The sequence below is a fragment of the Haplochromis burtoni genome, unplaced genomic scaffold (assembly GCF_018398535.1).
Source record: "Haplochromis burtoni strain Fernald_Lab_line unplaced genomic scaffold, NCSU_Asbu1 Contig_36, whole genome shotgun sequence".
NCBI classification, from domain to species: domain Eukaryota; kingdom Metazoa; phylum Chordata; class Actinopteri; order Cichliformes; family Cichlidae; genus Haplochromis; species Haplochromis burtoni.
In genome coordinates this window covers 961,446-982,855 of record NW_024582397.1, presented here as the reverse complement: position 1 = coordinate 982,855, position 21,410 = coordinate 961,446, and the positions used below count along the sequence as shown (strand labels likewise).

Below are 21,410 nucleotides of genomic sequence, written 5' to 3'. Positions count from 1 at the left end.
AGTAACGTAATCTTTAGGTTTCTGAGAAGGAGCATGGTAATTAATGGTTATTACTGAAATTATTATATAGTGATCACTCTTACCAATTGGGGTTCCAACACCATAGCCCTTTGAGTCTATCAAGCCTCCGATCTGTGTGAGGTTGCAGTTGCGCTGGCTGATGTACTCGATGCTGGTCGACTCCATCAAGAGGGCATAATCTGTAGTGAGGACTCTTTGAATCCCTTCACGGTTGTTTTTCACTAATGCTGTGTTTTTCCTGCTGCTCATGAAAGCCCACATTTTCTCATAAGTAGAGATTTTCGATTTCTGTTGAATCAAAATCAACATTTGTGGATTATTAAAACCACGGTCAAATCTACAAGCACCAAAACGGCATTTTAGACAAAAGAAAGCATCTTTACACCTTTCCACACCTTTGGCGCCTGCTTCTAATATTTAAAATGAAACCATATTTGCAGGGTATCTGTTGACTGGTGCCATCTCCTGCTGTGCATCAGAGCACAAATCTCTTCAAGTTCATTCAATTTTCACCATAGATTTAGATAAACTGCTGGGTCTGCTGCAGGCAAAATAATAAATCCGTCAAATCTTTATGGAACAGTCTCCCACAGGTTCTTGTTAAACTGATACATGGGGAAATTTCCAAGACACTAACCTTTAACCCTCCTCTTTTTCCAAGCCAAATCAATTTTATGCCAGCCAGTCAGGCTGCACATGACTGAAGACTGTTGGCTCAAGGGTAAAACTTGCCAGGCTAATTAAAATTAAAAGCAGTGTTCTTATTTCCATTCTTCCCCTACAATTGTCCTGTAAAACAAAAAGACGGTTACCTTAAAAAAGGTCATGGTGGAGCCATCTCTTACGGCACCGTACTCTATTTTGGTTTGCTTGGCCAAATCATCAGCGGAGTCAATTGGCGAGTCCATTCTTTCCACTGTGAGGAAGGCGGCCAAGTTGGCAGTATATGAAGAGATAATGATCAGGGTAAAGAACCACCATATCCCACCAACTATCCTTGTAGAGAGAGCCTTCGGCATCAGTTCAGATCCTATCAGATAAGATTACAAATCACATTATTGATTCATAATTAAATTGAATACTTACTTACTTGAAATTAAATGAATACTTAAAAGGAATGATTAAATGTGCTTTACCAAAGGAAAACTTCTGCCTGCATAAAAAGATAATAAAGGGATACCTTGCTGCATAAGTGCGCCGACTCCAAACCAGACACTGTTTATTAGAGTGAAATTGTTTTCAACCACATCCGAGTCTGGGTTGCAGGGGTGAGGGTTGTACCACTCATAAGGAGTAAACCTAAAGGTTATGAATGAAAAAAATCATCGGTTAAAATTAATAAGTGACTATTGGCCTGTTACAGACTGAAAGTCAAAATGTTAAACTGAAATTTTGCCTTTACATAAACAGTGTTGCTTAAATGTAAAAGCAACTATAATAAGTTCACATCAAATAGCACTTTTTTTTCTTTACCTGGCAATAACAAAAAGCACACAGCTGACACCAAGGCATGCCAACAACACGTACATCCAGATATCAGGAGAGAGTGGGTTAAGGAAGGAGAAGACTCCTGGATTTGTGCCGTTGGGTTTGTGGTAGAGGATGCTGATTCCCAGCGTCATGAATGGCTTCGAGAAATCAATAACTTTTTCCCTGACATATGTGATAGTGAGAGGGGCCACAGCAAGATCAGCCACCTAGTAAAGAGCAAAAATCACTGTCAGCTGCAGACACTGTGACGCTTTGAACAAGACGTCTTCTCTCTTACATTAAGACTGACTGATCAGTACTCACATGATCAATAAGTTCCCGCACCATGCCATTCCACTCCCCTTTGTCATTCTGAGCTCCATATTTGCCATCTGACACCAACTTTACTTCATAAGAGAAGCCCAAAATGTTAGAGAGCTCTTTGAGCAGGTCGAGACAGTAACCCTCAAAGCGGTCATTTCCATAAAGCGGCTTGTCAGATTTCTTATACATGACATAAGGATTTTCCTGGTGAACGACAGAAAGGTTTCAGTGGATTATATAATACAAATACATTTGAAATCAAATGCTCACTAGCAATGATTTTATGTCTGTTCATACCAGAATAGTAGTGACAATAAGGGTCCTATTGGCCATTGAGTCTGTTACATTTGTGGATGAATCCTTGTTAATTTCTGATAAATTAAGGCCTGTTTGGGAGTTCCACACACCAATCTGTAACAAATAAAATATCCAAATAACCACAGTGGCTGGACTTTAAATAGTTGCTACCTGGGTAACCTTCGCACAATTGAGGAAAATAAGGTAAAGACAGGAAAAGAAAGCAGTAACAAGTAGAAAAGTTAATATGAAAAACACAGACATAGGGGGGAAAAAAGGAAAGGCTCACAAAATGTTATAAACTTGAAATGCCAGTAGAGAAATGTACACCATTTCTAAGAACCACCAGTACCTGAACCTTTTTATTTTTTAATGAAAAGGGGTAACGTCACAAAGGTATAGTAAATTAGTAGGTGTCAATATTCCTTTAGTGTGCCGTGGCAGCTAAAGTACAGACCTTTTTCCACACTTTATTCAAGCGGTTGTTGCCTGTGTTTGTCTTGCAAAAATAATAAAGAGAAAGCATTTTAATCACAGATCACAGAAGGGGGAATAATTCTTCTGTTAGCAGTTTTTACACCCAACTGTGTTAACCGAGGTTTAAAGTCTTTGCAGTGATGATAGCATGAACAGGTAACAGCTTCTTAATGACCTGTCAAAACCGAGAGTAGCATTGTCACTGTGATTAAAGGAACATGCACACACTTGCAAGCTTGAAGAGACAGCTACAAGTTATTTTGAGAGAGCAGTGTGTCAAAACAGTTCAAAAAGTTACTTTTTAAATGCATAATTAAGACACCACATTTCAAGATTTATGTAGTCTTAATTAAATTGGTCTATATATTGGTTTAAAGACAAGTCATCTTTTTGCATATTTGTGGGAAAATGCAGTTAACAGCTCTGTCTATACTCATTAATGATACTCAGCTCTGCTTTAATGTGTATTAACAGAATAACAGTAACATGTATTAACGGTATAAGCATGGGTTAGACACTTCACCTTCTCCAAGCCGTCCTCCTTCAGGCTGATGACATCTAAATCAAATTCTTTCCTCAGACCGTCCGTCTTGTTTATTATTATTTGTCCTGTCAAGCCGTTCCACTGTGCCTGTTTCAGAAAACACAAGCAAAGACCCCCTCAGGTTTGTTTCCTGTTTTTTTTCTTCCTTTTTTACATCATATCAATGCAAAACAAAGCAGGAGCCTGGAAAAAATGAAAACAGCTTTTAAACATGAATAATTGATGAGTACTTCATTAAGCAAAGAAGACTGACTTGGCTCACAATGGACGTTTTTGCATTGGCTAGATTCTCAATGGAAATATTAAATGTCTCCGAGTCTGTAACACAGGGGATGGTGATGTAAATGGAGCAGGCAGGCATGCCCTCTGTCTGTGAAGAGAGCAGCGGGTGGGCAGCAGCGCTCAGATATATTTGAAATCAGTTGATAATGAAGTTAGCTCAGTTGAATTACAGTCAGGTTAAATCTGTTACAGAGAGCACAGAGAAAGTAGCTTTATATCTGCACTGACAGAGAATGAAGTCAATTTCTTTATGGAAAGATGCAACAACGAAACATCAATAGACCTTTTCAGTACATTCCTATGACGTCTATGTGTGTGAATGTGTGTGTGAATGGGTGGATGACTGGATGAGTGGATATGTAAAGCGCTTTGGGGTCCTTAGGGACTAGTAAAGCGCTATATAAATACAGGCCATTTACCATTTTTACCATGACATTCTAACTGTAAAGCCGAAAAAAATGATAATTATTGTCAGTTGACCCCCAAATAAAATGCTTGTACAGTACTGTGCAAAAGTCTTGACTCACGTTTGATTTCTTTATATTTGCTAGGAAAATGGGAAACAGGTGCAGATCATTATTGAAATGTGTACAAACTCAGTGTCTGCACAGCTTTAACAAGCTTGAAACTCAGTGTTTTGGTTGGATCACCTTTAGTCTTCATCACAACCTGAAATCTGTTTGGCAAGCTTTTTACTTACACTAGCTCTACTTTGTAGTCTTTGGGAATAGTTCTCAAGACTTCTTGAAGCACATTCAAATGCACAGGAATCATTATCATTATCTTTACACACTGTGTTATCAATTGATATTTTTCACAGATTCATCTAAAGAAATGATAATTGGAAAATTATGTATACAATATCCTTGTTAGGCTTAAAAGATTCACAGGTGACTTAAAAACAAACAAACATGCGAAGGTACAAAGACCAGAAAGAAAATGAATAAAAAAGCAGCCAATGCTGAAACAAAAATGTTGAAAAACTTCAGAAAGGAGCCCGGAGAACTATTGTTCATCAAGAGCACTTGATAACAAAGCCTGGCTCTTTGGAGGCAAAATATACAGAAATGAGGGGTGGTGCAGGACTTTCTCACAATACCAGTGTGTTTTGATCCAAATGTAAAACAAAGCCAGATTTCTAAATGACAACACTACATTACATTTAAATGTAAGAACAAAAATGTCAACTTCGGGGGAAAAAAGCATCTCAATATTACAGTTAGGTTTCAATATAACGTTGCTTTTTTTAAAGCAATGTTGAAAGCAGCCACAAATATCAAACATGGGAAATAACATATGGTATTCAGGACATGAACAGTGTGGTTTGTTTTAAAGAATTGGTTCAACTTAATGTTTGTTTACTCTAAGAGCAAGGCATTATGGTATTGGAGTGACACCGAGGACATGCCGTCAAAAAGTTTTTATAGCATATATATACAGATTTTAAGAAATACAGTGTCATGCTAGTATTAAACACTGCAAAATATTCCACTAAAATCTATTCTGCTAGAAATAGCATACAGGTGAATTTAGAGATGCAAAACAACAGTGAGCCTTTGACTTTGAAGTGAAAAATATTCCATTAATTCGACTGGAACCGAAGCAAATTCATCTTGAGCCATTAGTACACGCAACGAGCAATAAACAAAACAAGATTAAGAAAAAATGTAATCCAATGTCATCATTCTGAAGCAGTATGATGAAATTGATTTTGCAGAGCATAGTATTCCATGTCAGGAATCACACATAAACTTAAGAGTTCATATTAAACTTGATCACGTCATGAGAAACATCAGTTTCTTTAATACATATAGAAGGTTAGAGGGTATCATTCAATGAAAATGCCCTTTGATATGTCTGCTTTCCAGTGTCGTCCCTCACATCTTTGAGATCTGTTGACCCTTCAGTCCAGATTTATTCTTTTGATTAATTCCCCTTTTTAAATCCTCACCAATCAGATTTTCTCTCTCTTGACAATGTGTTTCCACGACTGCAGTTTATATGCAGTTAGGTCTATATTTTGTTGGACAATTTTTTTGTAGTTTAAACTAAAGAGACAAAAAGTAATTGAAGGGGTTTAACAAACATATTGTATCTACTGTTTATGAAATACAGCCATTTTTATAGATAGTACTCCTATCTATAAATATATATATAGTTACATATATTTAAATATTAGGACTGTTTTTAATCCTTGAATGAAAACCATTTGTAGTCAGTGACTATCTTAAGCCTAATCTGAATCTGAGCAGAGAATATAGCCCAATCACATCATCAATAAACACTGCTGGCCTGGTTCCACTTGCCTCTACCATATCTCCATATTTTTCCCATCATCCTTCCTGGTACAAGTTAATCTTGGATTCATCAGTCCAGATATTTTTCTGTGAAGACTCTTTTAGATGTTTACTGGTTACACTCGTGTTCTTGAGTGTAACCATGTTTTTGAGTGTAACCAGCAGTTTGCAGCCTTTGTCTTGAAAGAACAACAGAACGGGCCTCACCTAACCTTGAAATTGGTTGTTGGTCAATTGTGCAAAGTATTTTAAGCCTCTGAAACCGTGTATGAAAATGTTTCTAATTCTGCAAAACTTTTATCAAAGCCCTCTGAATTAAAGTGGGAAATCTTGGCTCTAATCACAGTTGTTTAACTGATTTAAAATCTATGGTGGTATAGAGAGGCAAAACCACTCTTTATCCAAGAAATGGACCTATTTTTTATATTTGTAAGATAATGATACTGCCGCCATTAAAAACCCATGAGCACATGAGAGGAAACGGTGAGAAAAAACAATATTTTCTTTTTTCCACATCAATACTGTATCTAAAATCAGATCCAAGCACATTCATCTGTATGCGTTCAAAGTGCCCCTAATATTCTTGAACAGTTAGTTCTTCATAAAACTTAACTTTCCCTGTTAAATGTGTGGCACAGCACCAAGTCTTGCAGGCAGATTTGTCAGTTTACCTTTCCACCCCCACAAGAGCAGAGTGTAGGCTGAGCTACTGAACAGCACTTAGTGTCTTGCTCAAGGGCCCATCAGCTAATGCTGTTAAGTTATAGTTCTTAATTTAGAATACAGTCTGAAAGGACCATACTAATATGTTTGCATATTTTCAATATAGTCTCTACATATGTTAAACATTTCCACCATTAAACTTTTATATAGGCATGTACACATTAACTTTCTAAATGGTGTGTTTATTTGTGAATGTGTTTTTCACCATTCAAGCAGCTACTCGTTTCTTTAAGGTATCCAATTTGTCTTGTAGAAGCTTGGAAATGACCTGCTATAAATGATTCAGCTCTGCATACATCACGTCTGGTTTGATTACTGTTAGAGTTACATAATTATTGTGTGGTAATGCATCATGGACTAAATCAGAGTGCCTCTCATACAAGCAGTAACAGGAATAAGGAGAGGCATAATGGCAGGTCTATTGTAAGCTGAAGACATCATTTCCTTTGAATATTCCAAATACTCAGTTTAAGCTTTCTCCAGATAAGCACACCCCTGTCAGCTCCACCAGACACATAGTCAGTATACTACTTTGCAGTGCAGAACTTATGTTTGATAATAAGATGAAACTTATGAGCAAAACATGATAGATGTACAGTATTTGCCAACCAGCTTCCCTCAGTTCCCTGTGAGATTGTGTGTTGTGGATTTGCTAAGTGTTTCCATTAATGACTAATTTAAAAGCTAAACTTAGTACAAAAAATAAGGACATTTATGTTCGGTCGATTATTTCTTTGCTTCCTGGCAATAAATCTTATACTGCTAGAAAGTCTGTTTACAGTATTTCTCATTAAATGGTGCCACATTTGTAAGGAAAATGCATTTGTGGGTTGAGCAGCAGAGCTGAGCATGTGGGTTGCGCCCATAAAAAACTTGCCAAATCTTCTTTATCCAACCATATAGGCTTTATTGCTAACACAAATTTCCTTACTTTCTCTGCTAAGTTTCTATCAATTCATTCACCCAGCCATCAAGCCTAATGCCCAGACCGTCCTTTCCCCATCCACAACCTGTATATTCCCCTCTCCTTCCCAGGTTTTCCCAGGTCAGCTGGGAAACGTAATCTCTCCAGCATGTCCTGGATCTTCCCTGCTTCTTTTTTGGTTGGGTATGTCCAGAACCCCTTGCTTAGGATGCATACAATTCCTGAATCACCTCCACTCTCTCTTTTAGCTTTACTCCGAGTACTTCCCAAATGATCAAGGTCCTTAAACTACCTTCAAGGATGAGCCAGACACCCTTCAGAGGAAGCTCAGTTCTGTCACTTGTATCTCCAGTCTTATTCTTTCAATCACTTACCCAGGTTCACCACCATAGCCGAGGACCCTAGTAGCTAAGGTTTACCAGTAAATTGAAAATCTATATAGTATGGCAGTAAAATATTGGCTGGTAGTGTCGTGTGTTGTATGCATAATATGCTGTAAATGGGAGAACAGTAAAAAGAAAGCACTGGAATGGCACTTTTAAATTTAACCACTGTACTAAAACAACAATGTTCATTTTAGGATGTTTGGACTTTTTTGTGTGTAGAAGAAAGAATATTACAGTGGCAGTCATCAGTCGACAAGAAAATTACATTTTACATCGCTTTGTTTTTATGTAAAAAATACTTTTCTCAAGTCTAATTACAGACAATATCTTTAAAGACCATACAGCTAAAAGTCTCATTCATTTACACTCTGCTGTCTGGGTCATTTGGCTTTGCTTGTTGCTGTCAATATTCTGTCCTCACTTACAACAAGAAGAGCTCATTGGTTAAAGAAACATCTAATTAGAGAGTGCAATAACAAGAAAGCTTATTAAAGTGAGATGAATATATCTTGACACAGATGAAAAAGTCTGCTTCCACAGCAGGCAGCGTGTTTTTTTTTTCAACCTGTCAGGCTTTGCTGAGTGTTTGTCTCATTGTGTTTCTGTTTAATCTGCTGTTAGATCAACAATTCATGCAGAAATATTTTTCGTGTTCAACAGAGCAAGAAGCATGCTACATGATCCTTAGCACGAGTCTTCAGTTTTAGCATTATTATTAGCTCATGAGGAGCTGTCTCAAATCTACATTGTCTTTACCTGCTTTCATAAACATTCACACAAGGAGCAGCATTCCTCCATGGACAGCTCTAATCTTTACAAGACTACCAACATGTGATGCATGACGTCAATCACCATGTCTTGAAAAAATTATTTTCAATATAATCATCACACACTCGTTGCTCATTCACCAGATCTAATCTCCTAACTCTATTGTTTCTGCTCTTGCACAAAAGCAAGTGACACAGAGGCAGCGGGCTATGAAAAGGACAGATGAATGGATGGAGCGCCGGTGTCACACATTCATTAGGCAGACTCACATCTTTGAGCATGCTCATGAAGCGTGATCCAAAGCGCCAGGGTTTGTGTCGGTGGCACTGAAGGGAGCTCACAGTGATCTGAGAGGTGCGTTGTGAGGCAGCAGCCACCATGTAGACGGCGTCGTACATCAGAGCTGCTTCAGTCTGAAAGAGAAATGTGGCCATCATCCTCTGTTACTGGGGACTGCAAATCACAAGTCATCCAGTTATCACACCCGGGCTGTCTATGTACATAAACAGCAGCATTTCATTTCTGCAAGCACACTCAAAGGTACAGCAGCAGTTTTAGAAAATTCATAAAATTTCTGTATTTTGACCCAAGTGTATGCAATGAGAGCTAGTGAAAATGTATTAAAGATCTCATGCAGTGTTACAAATAAAGCTTGAGTAGGTACATTTACATCTCTGGCTTTTTATTACATTGTTACTTGATAGTATCTGGAGACAAAGTTAACAAAATGTCTATTTCATGTGCTGATTTGAAAGTTTCTATCGATAATACAGAAAGCATTAGGTAAAACTAGGCTTACTGTCATCATCCCCTCCATCATTCCAGTCTCGGCTTTGGAAGGTGCCTGCAGTCGCTCCATGGCCCATCTCTCGACCACCGAAGCCACATGAGGATTGTCTATGTTTAGCAATCTGAACCCCGTCATGTTGACCCCGCTATAGCGGTACGGCTCCAAATCAAGGGCAAACAGGTCCTAAGGGGATTGATGTGACATGACATAATCTTCTTCTTTCAGCAGTGATCATCTGCCTCCATCTCTGCCTGTCCCCAGCATCCCTCTCTGTCACACCAACCCTCTGCATGTCCTCCATCACTACATCCATTAACCTTCTTTGTGGTCTTCCTCTTATGCCTGGCAGCTCCATCTTCTACATCCTGTGTCCAATATAGCTACTATCCCTACTCATGTCCGAAACCATCTCAGCCTTGCTTCTTCAAACTGCTCGACTTGAGCTGTCCCTCTGATGTAATCACTTGTCTTGTCCATCCTCTTCACTCCCAATGAAAAGCTTAACATCTTCAACAGTGCATCAATGTCCAAATACATCTTAGCAGATCTCACTACCATCTTGTAAACCTTCCCTTTCACTCTTGCTGCTGTCCTTCTGTCACAGATCACTGACAAAACCTGTCTCCACCCTGCCTGCACGCTCCTCTTAATCTTCCCTGCGCACTGTCAGGAACTTTGGATGGTTGACCCAGGTGTTTCTACTCCTCCTCCATATTTACTCCTTGCATCTTAGCTGTTAAACCTGCCTGTCTGTCAATTAAACACATTCTGTCTTCCCTCTACTGACTTTCACTCCTAATGTCAATATGAGACCAAGATATAGACGTTAACTGAAGAGAAAGGGTAAACCAACACTTGATTAAAACAGTGGAACAACATGAGTACAAGGTAATAACATGGAATTATGCCAAGGGCACCCAGCAGCCTTATTATAAAACAAACCACAGATGTGCAGGCTCATCAGCATAACTCAGTAGTGTAGCAAAAACAGACTTTAGGCAGGCCAGCATTGTGTAGTTATGTGGCATCATAGCAAAATACCTATCTATCAAGTTTCAAGAGTCACAGTTATTATGATCAGAAAGAGGGTTTTTTGTAAAAGATTTGTCTCTTACCAGTGTGGTGAAGAAAAAGTGGTAATATTCAGTCATCATTCCCATGGACAGAATCTAAACAGGGAGAAAGTGTTTGAGAGTTTTCTGTTTAACGGTACAGTGGAGGTTTGTTCCAGCCACAATAAATAATCTTCTCTTCCGCCTAAGACCAACCAACCATACCCACAACCACAGCGAGCGGCAAATTATTTATTCCATCCATTTCCTGAATTGTCTCATATTTCTTTGGCTCACATTAACAACTATGCGAGTGAGTATATGTCACAATTTTCTCCTGTTAGTGAAGTGTCTTCAATTAATCTTCCGAGCAGCTGTTGGTTCTAAACGTGTACGTCTGGCCCAGAAATAGGCTCTGCTTGGATTTGGTAATGAACACAGGATTTCTGAAGGGGATAGAAGTGCACTAATCTTGCACGTAGTGAATATTAAACCAACAGCAATTCAGAAAAGAGATTTAGAGGCCTTTTTTTTCCATTGAAGAAAGAAAATCCACATTGGATATCTGATCAAATTTTCACTTTATGTGGCGTGTGGCTGAACCCTCAGTGGCCCACAAACTGGCAGAAGTGCATGTTATTCACCTGCTTGAGAACATCAGCTGATGTTTGGTAAGAGCAGTCAAAGATGACATAGAACTCCTTCCCTTTCTTCATTTCTTTCAGCAGGGGACGGGCATCTTTACTTCCTGTGGGCAGCTGCCGGATCTTTATTTTAATGCTGTATCTGGATGGAGCTTTGATCAACTCTTGCAGACGAATCAGGCCTTGAATCAAAAGACAAGGAGGCAATTATTAAACACAACAGTCCCCGTTTTAATGGAAACCTCCCACCTGGAGCAATTTAACTGTACAAGTTTGCTTATATGATGTAAGGAAAAACTAAAATTCCACCTCCAAGGCCAAAGCTACCAAGCCAAATTCAATAAAATTGTGTGGAGATGTTTGGACATTCACAGAAGAGGGATAGTGGATATGCAAAGGATACTCAAGATGTTAAAGCCATTCAAAAGAGGAAGACCACAGAGAAGATTTATGGATGCAATAAAGGAGGATGTGTAGAGTGTTGGTGTGACAGAAGAGGATGCTAGGAATAGGATGATATGGAGGAAGAAGGAAGATGATTTGCTGTGGAGACCCAAAAGGGAGCAGCCGAAATAAGGCGATGAAGAAGAAGGCAAAGGATCAAGCCACACAATTTTAGTTCAAATTCAATTCAGTTAACTTCCATTATATTTATTCACCACAACAGCTGGCTGAATGCGCTTAAAATCCAGATTACTCTCTTTAAAACTGCAAAATGAGAAATTGGCCTTGATTGAGGTCACTGCATTTTCTCCTGCTTCGTATTACAGCACCTCTCATTTATTTTTAGGGGCCTTTTATATGAAATTAAGCAGAGCACAAAAAAGCAAACCTTGTTTAAAGAAATCCATCATGTCAACAGTTCTCTAGTGTCATGTCGTAGGAGCAGCAAGAATTTAAACATTTAATCATTTAATCTGATTATTTTGCATCCCACCACAACATTTGGCAGCTAATGGCAGCTATTATATATGAAACAAATATTTATTTTATTTTGACTTGAATGTGGATTTTTTTTTTTAAAGCATCTTTTAACCACAAGCTGCCTCATCTGCACTTTCATTGCTTCCTTCCTCAGTGTTTTCAAATCCCAGGTTTCCTCAAACTATGGGAATGCTACTTAAAGAAGTACAATGCTGTCCTCTGCAAAAGGAGAGATTTTTTCAACATCGGCAATAAAACTATATTTAAAAAATATTTAGTTACTGTAATTTGCCAGAAGATTAAATTTATGCCTACTCTGGCACTATATTGGTTAATGCTGCAGTTCCACAAAGTGACCAGGAGGGGTCACATACCTAAAATAAGTGATTGCTAGCCTGATAACCAGAGCCCCTGAAAATTTGGGGGTCACGTGGGTCATGTAGCCTTGAAATAGCTGCTTACCGGGCAGTTTAAATGCATGTTGATAACATATCGTTGCAAATAAATAAATGATACTGAAATAGTATAATTTGCAACAGGAAATGCTTTTTAAAAATATATTAGTAATATTCAAATGCTATAATGCAGCAGTATGCAAATCATTTCACACTAGTGTAAATGCCTTAAAGAAATATGAATTATACAACTGTGATCTGCACATATTATTGAAAACATTTTTACAGGCTTTCGTGCAGCAGTTTGTGTCTCTTCCGGGATTTGAAGGGATGTTTTACTTCTTAGGGTATAAATCACCTCACACTGCAATATGGACGTTTTCTTCTATAGATAGACATGACTGGAAGCCGGAATTACTTTTAAGTAAGAATAAGAGGCGGATGATCCAAATATCAATCGTATCGATACCAACACTAGTATTGGTATTGGATCGATACAAGCACAATTGAATCGATACTTTGCTTTTATCCTTCAAATTCAGTATGTAGCCCACTGAACTGTGTTAATTATTTCTTTGGAAAAAATAAACCTCAAACGTGCATTATGAAAAATCTCCAAACCTTTTGTGGTCTTTACAGACAGAAAAATTTACATTTCAGTTTCAAAACACACAAAAAGCTGAAAGTTGTGTTTTGTTGTGTTAACTAATGATTGTGGAAAGTAACAATCACAGTGGTGGTGAAAATTTGTTCAGAATTTGCAAATTGAGAATTCATCTTATAAATCATGGCACACTACTCGTCCCCCCATTAGCTGCCTGAATAACCAATTCGTACTGATATCGTCAATACTGGCCCTGTATTTACTTGGTATTGGATCATACCAAAATTTGTAGTGTGGCACAGCACTACTGTGAATGAGGGAAAGTGTGAATGTTGAATGTTTTTGTTGAAACGTCTAGGCAAGTATATACATGTTAAATTACAAGATACACATGTTCAAATAGCATCAATTATCACAACTTGAGGATTTTATTTCTATATGAGATTTCTTCATAATTGAAACAATAAGAAAAAGTAGTCTGAAGTCCTGCAATGTTACGAAGCTATAATTTAAAATATAATAACACATTAAGTTTTGTACAAAGTATCAATATCATCGATACCAGCCTGAATTTGACTTGGTATGGGATCGGAAAGGAAATTATTGGTATCGCACGTCACTACTAGGCTCTTTATGTGTTATGTGCCCTCTAGTGGTCACATTGCGAATTTACAACCTTAAATTAACAAAGCAACGTGTTAAAAAAAACAACAACAAATTAACATCAACATGAAATATATATATTTTTTTTTTCCTGCAGAGATTTTCAAACAAAAACAACTGGAAATTGTCTCTTGCAATTCTATAGCTAGAATATGTAAGTATTCTGGTCATTACTGTTTGGAGTTTACTTTGCTTTAGACATCTTTAGCATGAAACTAGCTTCCTCCACATTGGATCTTGTGTCGGAAAAATGTTTTTTTTTTCAGCCACGCATAAGGAAATGGTGGGAGTCTGCCAGTTGTGATAATGTTTTATAATTTTCCACTGCAGTAGGACAACAGAATTCAAACTAAACACTGCATTGCCATCTTATGAACTACCAGACCTTTTAATGGATTTGCTTGCTAACCAGAATAGGGGCTCCACTCTGCCTTCCCTGTTCTCCAGGTAAGAAAGCTGTTCCTTTAGTTTTCTGCATATTTTTTTTCCTTGACAGAGTATGTGTCGTTTGGAGTTGCTCTGCGACAGCCTGTCGCACTTGTTTGGCAGCAGTCACAGAAAGTACGATGTTATCTTTTGTCAGTTGTCTGTTTGATTAGTGTTAAAGGCTAATTGTCAATGGATTGCTATGTTGCATATTTAAATAGTTGAAACTAAACTTCAGTGGCAATCAGTAATTCCCAAAGTTTTGTACACAAAGTGACTTGCAAAAATATTTTTAATTTCACAAGTGATATTTTAGTTGTTTTAAATTGGTTTTTTAAGTCAAAACATAGCGGCAATTTATAAAATGTAAATAATTGTAAACTTTACATTTCCTTTAAATATTAAAAAAGGAAAAAAGAAGCGCATAACAAAGCCAAGGTATTCTAAATAAATACACCACATTCTGCATTTCCTGCAATAGCTTTCAGGTGTTTCAAATAAAGCTGTTAATGATACTAGCAAAAATATTTCACAGTAGAATGATCAGAGTTGTGATAAAAAATTTTTTTGGATGGGCTACAGAAGATTTCGGATTTTTGAAGTGGGCCATGATGCTTTTGGAGACAAGTTTTAGGCACAGATTGTAGAATTTTCCATGAGGTTAAAGTACAAGACAACTGCATATACAGTATATGACAATATATTTTAAAGCTTTCGTTTGGGCAACGCAATTCATTTTCAGAAAATGTTTCAAAATGGAGAAAATGCTTGTCTCGCTTTCCCCCCTGTAATGATAAGTGGAAAACTGAGCTAAAAGAGGATGAATTAAAATCAGTTATATTTGCATTAATAGAAAATGAATATAAAGTTCCTCATAGATGAGAAGGATAAACAGTTGCTGAAATACATTTTCATCCACTGTATAATTAGTCACTGAAGTCTTTGCAGCCTTTTAGTCTTAATCTGTGTTTACATTTATATGGTTTTCACCTAAAGTTGTAGAGTACCCCAACCAACAGAAAATCTGAACTTCAGCATCATTACAAAAAACAATGATGAATCACATTTAACAACAGAAACAACAAATCAGGACACTGAGCAGTATGCACCACTGACACTTAAAGTGCATTCCTAATGGTGAATACTGCTTATTTCTTAAGTCTTGTATTATTTACACAGATTTAGCTGCTGTTTATTGAATCCATTCTTCTGCCTCAAAGTTAAGTTTTCCCTTTTCCACTGGCTGCAAGACGAGCACCAATCCATCCCTGTGCTCACCAGCTGGAGATGTATTGTTCTCATGAAACCATTGTTCTTTTATTTTTTCCTCCAAGCACATTTTGGTTTGTTGTGGCCAACAAAAGTTTATGTAAATGGATCATCTGGACTGATGGAGTTTAGATTAAAGACAGAAGGTTTACTGTAATGTGAGGACTTGATGGCTCTTGAGGGTCATATTTGTGCAGGTGTTGCTGCACAGAAACTGCCCCAACTATGGTTGAACCAGTGAACCAGCTAAAAGAAGTTGAATTTTGCACAGACTGGCGGAGATTCATTTATACGATGAATGTATGTAGTACCTTAGAGACCTGATGTTGTAGGTACTGCTAAACAGAAGGCCAGTGTAGAACTTTGAATTTCTGAGCACAACCACGTTATAGGTTCTGCACCCTGATTTTAAACAATGTAGCATGCAGTATTGCCACCCTGTTTGTTGATGTAGACATCGACACTCTCCTCTGTTTGGTTCACAGGCTTAGCTTTCTGGTTTTGTCCAATTTAAAACTAGAATAATCCCAAGAAAGTCATTCTGTATTATTTTTCACAGCTAGCATGGGGGCAGTTTTGCCCAAACCCAACACTGTCCCTCCAGACTATATAGTTCTTAAGGGCTTTTTCCATCACCTTGGGTCTTTATTTACCTTCCAAGCAATCATGGAAGAGATCAATTGGAAAGTTTTCTGGTGCTTTAAATCCCAAATCTTCTGTTCCTATTAATGAGGAGACTGGTACCTGAAAATGCTCAGTTATCTTCTTTTAGTCTTTTCTTACATGGTGGGAAAATTATTTGAACTCATAGAGTGCTGGAAAACTGCTTAGTGGAGCTCATGGCTGCTGATCATTAGGACGAGGTCTGAGGATTCAGAATAATCAGAAATACAGTTGTGTCACATGGTAATTGTTAAGAAGTCATAGCCCTAACATCTCAAGGTCTTAATCTTTTGTAAAGTAGCACAAAATGAAAATGCAACAAATAATACAGCAGTCTTTCTTAAACTCTCAAAAAGAAAGCTTTATCTTTGACTTTATGTCCTTTGAAGGTCTGATCATCTTCTCCTCTCATAACTGCTCACAGTAACAGGACCATGACATATTCTAGCACAGTTAGCCAGGTTGAAAGAGTGTACATCGCAGTGGCATTGGAAACTCTTGATTTAGAATCATCATAACTACTTGTGCATTATCCTCACTTCTTAGTTCTGTCTTATATTTGCTTCTTCCTGTTTATTTAGGAGTGATTTTTGTCTCACCATCTGTTGGGACTGACTTCTGTTTCCAGAAGACTTCTGTTCTTTAAAAGTTTTAGAGCACGTGCAGGGCACATTGACTCATCTATAAATAGCTTCAAGGTAATTTAACAGGGTTGCTAAGGCAAAGACTTGCAGGAGTTGTAGTTCTTATTTCAAGGGCACTTTATAAATATGACAAACAGTTGCCACATTTTTATGCTTTAAAAGTAAAGTTTATGTTCTTCCTGCTGTGTTAAATCACTAACGGCCCTTCAGTATGATAGTGAAGTCTGTGTTTCCCTCCAGATCTTATGTTGTATCATTCATTCCCATCTCAACTTACCAGTTGCATCCTCATAGACCACAGTAACCGTCTTCCACTTGTAGAATTGCACTATGTCCAACACAGCTCTGCTTATAGAGGCATATTCAGGATACAGGTTAATGTAGAAGCTGTCTTTGTTGTCCACTGATGGGTGTTTCCAGCGTGTCTGGATGTGAGGGACTTCCAGGGCATTACAGATAGACTGGACCGCGCTGACCGATGAGCTGTGAGAGGGTCCAAAAACAGCACCGACGCCCAGCGCCAACTGGTCACAGGCTGAAGTAATCAAACAGAAAGTGGGAAGAAAAGAAAATCTCAACAAAAATCTCTTACTGATTCTCAAGTAGGGTTTCAAAATTAAATGACAAGATCTTTACCTCTTCTTGAAGCCTCAAAACTGTCGAATAAGTTTATTCTCTGGATGTCATAGGTCAGCGTGGTGTTTGGCATTAAGGTCCGGTTCCTGTTTATGTTAGTTACGGCAAATTTAAAGGCCAGTTCTTCAACACTAATGGGCTCATTTTCAAGAGTCTCAAAGATGCCCCCTGCAAGAAGAAAAAAGTGGAAGGAGTTTTACCCAGCTCACATCAAAGCGCTAGCAGAAAAATTATCGATCAATTGGCTTCTCTCGGTATAGATATTCACGCAGTGTCTTTTTAAAGATTGAAGGTTACCACAGCTGAATTGTAATAGTTGCATAATACGGCCCCATTTCCTTTGTACTTCTGTCACATAATGCTTCTAAGGGACCGAGTTGAGATGACAGGATTTAATATTTTTCAAATTAAAAGTTGAACTCTCCTGGCTTCAGCCTGTTACAGAGCCTGAATTTCACAAGCTGTCACAATAACTTTTATGAAAGCTTTGGCATTTGTTCAGTTCATTTTCACATAAAGGATAACAGATTAAACATTTAGCACATATAATCAGGGGAAACATTTCAGCCATCCCTTATTCTCTTATGCATTTACACATTTTTCAATTAGGGGGAAAAACCCCTTTCTAAATCAAAAGACAGTCATACTTATTAATCTTGTTTTGTAGTTTTGTCTCCTTTGCAACTTACTGCTACTGGAAACAGTCATCATACCTAACATATCAAGTCACCAGCTTGTGATTTACAGATCACGTAATGAAGCCAAAAAATGTGAGGTGACTTACTGTGAAAGGGTTAAAGGTGCTAAAGCACCCGTGCTCTGAAAAGCTAAACTTTAGCACTTGTTTTAGTGTCTATAAATTTCTTTATTTCAAGTAACATGACTTTAGTTATCATCCGTTTGCATCTGCGTTTAACTACTTGAAGATGCAGTAATGAAGATGTTTCCTCAGAGTTTCCCTGCATCTGTTGTTTTGTAAGTACTGTGAAATGCTTTTCTGGTGCTAGAAATTTTTTTGACAACTTTGGGCTAATTAAGTACAAGTACAAGCTATTTTATTGTCATATGCACGTGTAAATAAACACAGTGGGTTTGTACTGTACAGTGAAAGTAGGTTCCTTTCACACAGCAGTTACAGAAATATTTTAATATGATACATAACATAAAATGAGAAGTATATTAAGATAAAATAAAGAAATGAGGAACAGAATTAAGCTCGGATTTTAATATAAAATGCAGTTTGTGGAAATGACAGCACCAGGATAACATACATGGCCACAAAGCTAACCTCTGTGAGGTCACTGTACATGGACAGCTTCATCATTGTTGCTGCATGAAACACTTTAACAGAAGGAATATTCCCAGAAGCTAACTGTTGTCCCTCATAGTCAAGAGGACAATTTTTAGACGTAAATTAGGCTTATTGGGCATTTTGTAAATTCTTTTCTAGTTTTTAATATTACATGTACAACTTTGTAACAATATTTAGGAGCCCAAGGTAACAAAAACAAAATGATTATTGTCAGTTTACAGTAATGGTGAAGAGCAAAGTCCTCACATTTTACAAGCATGAAAAAGGGGGAGAAGTTATTTAAAATGTATTAGAAGTATTTATCAAATATGATATTAATATATATGATATTCACAATACTATAAAGATACACTTAGCGCAGAAGTTCTCATTTAATCAATTATTTAAATTAATTTCAATTAATATGCTTTTTGAGAGGCACCACGTCTCTGTACAGTCCGACGGTACTTGTTCTTATGTAGCACTGGTCATCACCTTTAAACTGAGATTTAAGTGGCTTTAAAGGTAAATTCTGTCACTTTTAGCCACAGTTGGTATTTGTGCCAGTGCCACAGAGGAGGAGGAGGAGTAGGAGTAGGGAGGGGAGAAGGGGGGGTTATTTCAGAGTTGAGAAGATCATACTGGAAAAACATCCAAGTCTTAATCCATCATGCTGCTCCAGAAAGATGGCGGGTCTAGCATGCCACAGCTGGCAATAAAGACATATATGACTCCAGCCAGGCACATGCACAGTCTTTTACATTTGTTACATAAAACGCAGCTTAAAAACTATTGGGATTAAAGCCAGAAAAAAATACTGGATTGTTGCTACCTGCGTGCAGACAAGCGCGTGTGAGATTCAGTGTGCTTATGCCTGCCGAAAATTCCCCTGCTCATTCGATTCACTGAAGCCTTTCAAATGTAAATAATTTAACATCTGGGCCTTCAGTGATAGGATTTCTCATCTAATATATTCAGGGTTAAATGTTTGTTCCTATTGCATTGCACTTCACAAGTGTCAACAGACTTGGGTCCAGTGCTGAATGCTGTGGGTAAGCAAGTTGCTTTCAACTTTGACATATTTTTAACTAACAAAACAAAGATTACAATAATGCATTTCTGAAAGCTCTGCCTTTTTCAGAAATGTTAATCAGGCATTATATTAACAATTGTCACAAATTATAGATCCCATTTAGATGGTGCAAGTGTTTGCACATGACCCCGCTTCAACACTGAGGCTACAGATGGCAATAGGTCACTGCACTCTCAAACAGTCTTTGAAGAATTGCCTGTGAAATTGTGATTGATTTGGAAGTAGAAAAGGCCTTTAAAAAGCTCCCCCTGAGACCTTGATTGTGAATGACCTTTTTCTTTGGTGTTGCATAGCCTCAAACCCCAAACTGAGAGAGCCTTGTCTGGACTCCCTGGTCACTAAAAGCATGCTTGAAAGTGCCAATCCTAATTATGGTTACCAAGCCTCAGTGAGCAGCTGCTGGGACCTGTTAAAGTCCTTAATTCACTCGACTGAAATATAAAATTCTCAGCCACAGATACATCAGTCAGTTTATAAATTTGAGAGGAAGTAGATTCTATTTCACTGTCTTTGGTGCCTCTTTTCCTTTTAAGGTGTTTTTTTTAAGGTAATAGAATAGGAAATGCACACGAGTACGCACCAGCTGGATCCTGAGGTTTGTTTGCTTAAAGTGCAGAGGCTGCAGCAAATGTCACGGGCTTTATTAAGGATTCAGCAGCATCACAACATCATCGTCATCATCCTCAGTGATAGAGATTTTGTTTTTCATTCTTTAACAAGGCTGTGAAAATGGATCATCCACTTTCTGAGGGAGTTAAAAATAGCTGCTGCTCTTAAGATTTTCTGATTTATATGATTTGCAGTTGACGTCTAATTTTATACATAATCACTTTTCCATTCACATCTAAGAGCTCAAAATGTAATGACATTTGCACCTAACAGTATAATACAAAATGTCTTTTTAAGACTCAAAGACTATGAAAAATTAATGTAGCTTCACCGATATGTTAAAAGCTGCCAAATAAAAACAAACCTATTAGGAGCTCGACTTATATTTGACTTACTGATAAAGCTATCATTTTTTAAAGATGAGCTGTAGCCATGAAATCTTTATTGCCAACATAATAAAGCTTATTAATTTCCTCTCTGAAGCTTGGGAGCAGGGAAATCAAACTGGTTAACTTTCCCTTCATTTCACCTTGAAATAATGCCTTAAAATTTGTTTAAAGTGCAACAACTTACTTAATTTCCTGAGAAAGAACCTGATTTGAGGAAGGCTGGTGACTGTCAGTAGTCAGTGTCATTAGATAACTAGTAAAAAATATAAACTATCACCAGCTTACCTAAGGTAGTTTCACTCTGCAGGAAAATTCCCATCTTTCTATTAGCTCAGTACCACAGGCCTAGAAACTAGTCTGCGATCCTCTGGCAACCATTAGTCACCAGGGAAAAATATGTATTCCCCAACCAGTTGGCAAGTGGTTGCTGGCTGTCAAGGTGAAATTGGTCACAAAGAGGTGGTAGGGCTGCACTGAAACACCTATTTCTGACTGTTTTGGCAGATGACCCTTGTCATAGTTCGTAAGGAAGATGCTAACTGCTCACCATGAAGTAGTGATTCAGTGGAAAAAGGCTGACTTTTTGCCTTCAAAGTAAAAGGACTTAGCGATAACTAGGTAAATTATTAAACTTTTAATATAAATGAAACTCCATTTCTGGTTTGTGTTGCACTTTTTCAAATTTCACCATTACTGCGAGTAGAGTTGGATGTCTCGAGACCACTTTTACGAGGTCTTGGTCTTGCCTTGGTCTCGACGGACTTTGGTCTTGGTCTTGTCTTGGTCTCGGATCCCTCGGTCTTG

The 21,410-nt window shown here is 37.8% G+C and overlaps 1 protein-coding gene across 2 annotated transcripts in view; it reads right to left on the bottom strand.

Moving 5' to 3' along the window:
• The window catches only part of LOC102307112 (glutamate receptor ionotropic, kainate 1), a 32,947-nt gene that overhangs the window by 6,853 nt on the left and 4,684 nt on the right, over positions 1-21,410 (bottom strand). Inside the window, exons 2-15 of one of the 2 annotated variants that reach the window (XM_005926482.2) lie at positions 17,225-17,392; positions 16,866-17,123; positions 11,001-11,182; positions 10,420-10,473; positions 9,314-9,487; positions 8,784-8,927; positions 3,113-3,220; positions 2,570-2,611; positions 2,113-2,226; positions 1,816-2,019; positions 1,495-1,718; positions 1,202-1,320; positions 834-1,051; positions 84-309 (exon numbers count right to left, since the gene is read on the bottom strand). In XM_005926482.2, coding sequence (XP_005926544.1) covers positions 84-309; positions 834-1,051; positions 1,202-1,320; positions 1,495-1,718; positions 1,816-2,019; positions 2,113-2,226; positions 2,570-2,611; positions 3,113-3,220; positions 8,784-8,927; positions 9,314-9,487; positions 10,420-10,473; positions 11,001-11,182; positions 16,866-17,123; positions 17,225-17,392 — 2,235 coding nt within the window. The remainder of the gene's footprint in view (positions 1-83; positions 310-833; positions 1,052-1,201; positions 1,321-1,494; positions 1,719-1,815; positions 2,020-2,112; positions 2,227-2,569; positions 2,612-3,112; positions 3,221-8,783; positions 8,928-9,313; positions 9,488-10,419; positions 10,474-11,000; positions 11,183-16,865; positions 17,124-17,224; positions 17,393-21,410) is intronic. The other variant, XM_005926484.2, reaches the window with a different exon arrangement.